General features: G+C 49.2%; 1 protein-coding gene across 1 annotated transcript; it reads left to right on the forward strand.

The window, feature by feature from the left end:
* Positions 1-192: 192 nt before the first annotated feature.
* On the forward strand, positions 193-590 carry H310_14994 (hypothetical protein; the record flags this gene model as incomplete). The annotated part of the gene is made up of 2 exons (XM_008882971.1): positions 193-336; positions 393-590. 2 exons carry the CDS (start codon positions 193-195, stop codon positions 588-590), a joined length of 342 nt encoding a protein of 113 aa, XP_008881193.1.
* Between the last annotated feature and the right edge of the window lie 247 nt (positions 591-837).

Below are 837 nucleotides of genomic sequence, written 5' to 3' on the forward strand. Positions count from 1 at the left end.
TGCCAGCAAAACAACATCCCAAGGAGCACGTGGATTGGGTGGTTGCGTGACAGGTCGAAACTGTCGCAAGCAACCATCAACGGCAAGCGGAAGACTCTTGGTGGACAAGGCGTACGTGCCATATTCCCGTTCAAGCACGAGCTACTCAGCTTCATGAAGGACGTTCGACGCGATGAGCATATTTTGACCTCAATGCACATGATTACGTTCATGAAGACATATCATCCGACTTGGCTTGAAGACTACAAGGCGGCGAAAAAGGATGCGTACAAGTCTCTCCTCAAGTTGTGCCAAGATTTTGCGAAACGGCTCAACTTGTTTCTCAGCGCGTGCCATGTCACACGAAACTGCCGACAGGCGAAATGATAGAGTTACAACACGAGTTCGCGGAGAAATTTTGGAACAAGTACTACGCGTACGAGCCTTGTGGCATCCCCAATGTCGACGAAACAGCTGTCATCTACGTGATGCCCCCTGGAAGAATTTGGGCAGAGAAAGGACAGTCGTCGCGTGTGGACAAGAAACAGAAACATTCGGACCGTTTGACAGCGCCGTTCGAACAGTACGATTTTCCCATAATTTTCAGCTGACGATATTGTAGGCGAAAAGCTTCCAATTCTGTTTATTGTCCATGGTACGCCAGGTGGCATGATCGACAAAACCGAAGTAGCAACGTACCCTGAGGGACACTACTACGATGTTCAAGAATCCGCCTGGATGGATGGTCGTGTGTGGAGGACGTATCTCGAAATGCTTCCGCCCTACGTCATCGGACCGTCCGTCATTATTGCTGACAATTTAGACGCTCATGTCACACAAGAATCAGCGGAAACAATT

This window comes from Aphanomyces invadans (assembly GCF_000520115.1).
Source record: "Aphanomyces invadans strain NJM9701 unplaced genomic scaffold supercont1.122, whole genome shotgun sequence".
Classification (NCBI taxonomy): Eukaryota; Oomycota; class Saprolegniomycetes; order Saprolegniales; family Verrucalvaceae; genus Aphanomyces; species Aphanomyces invadans.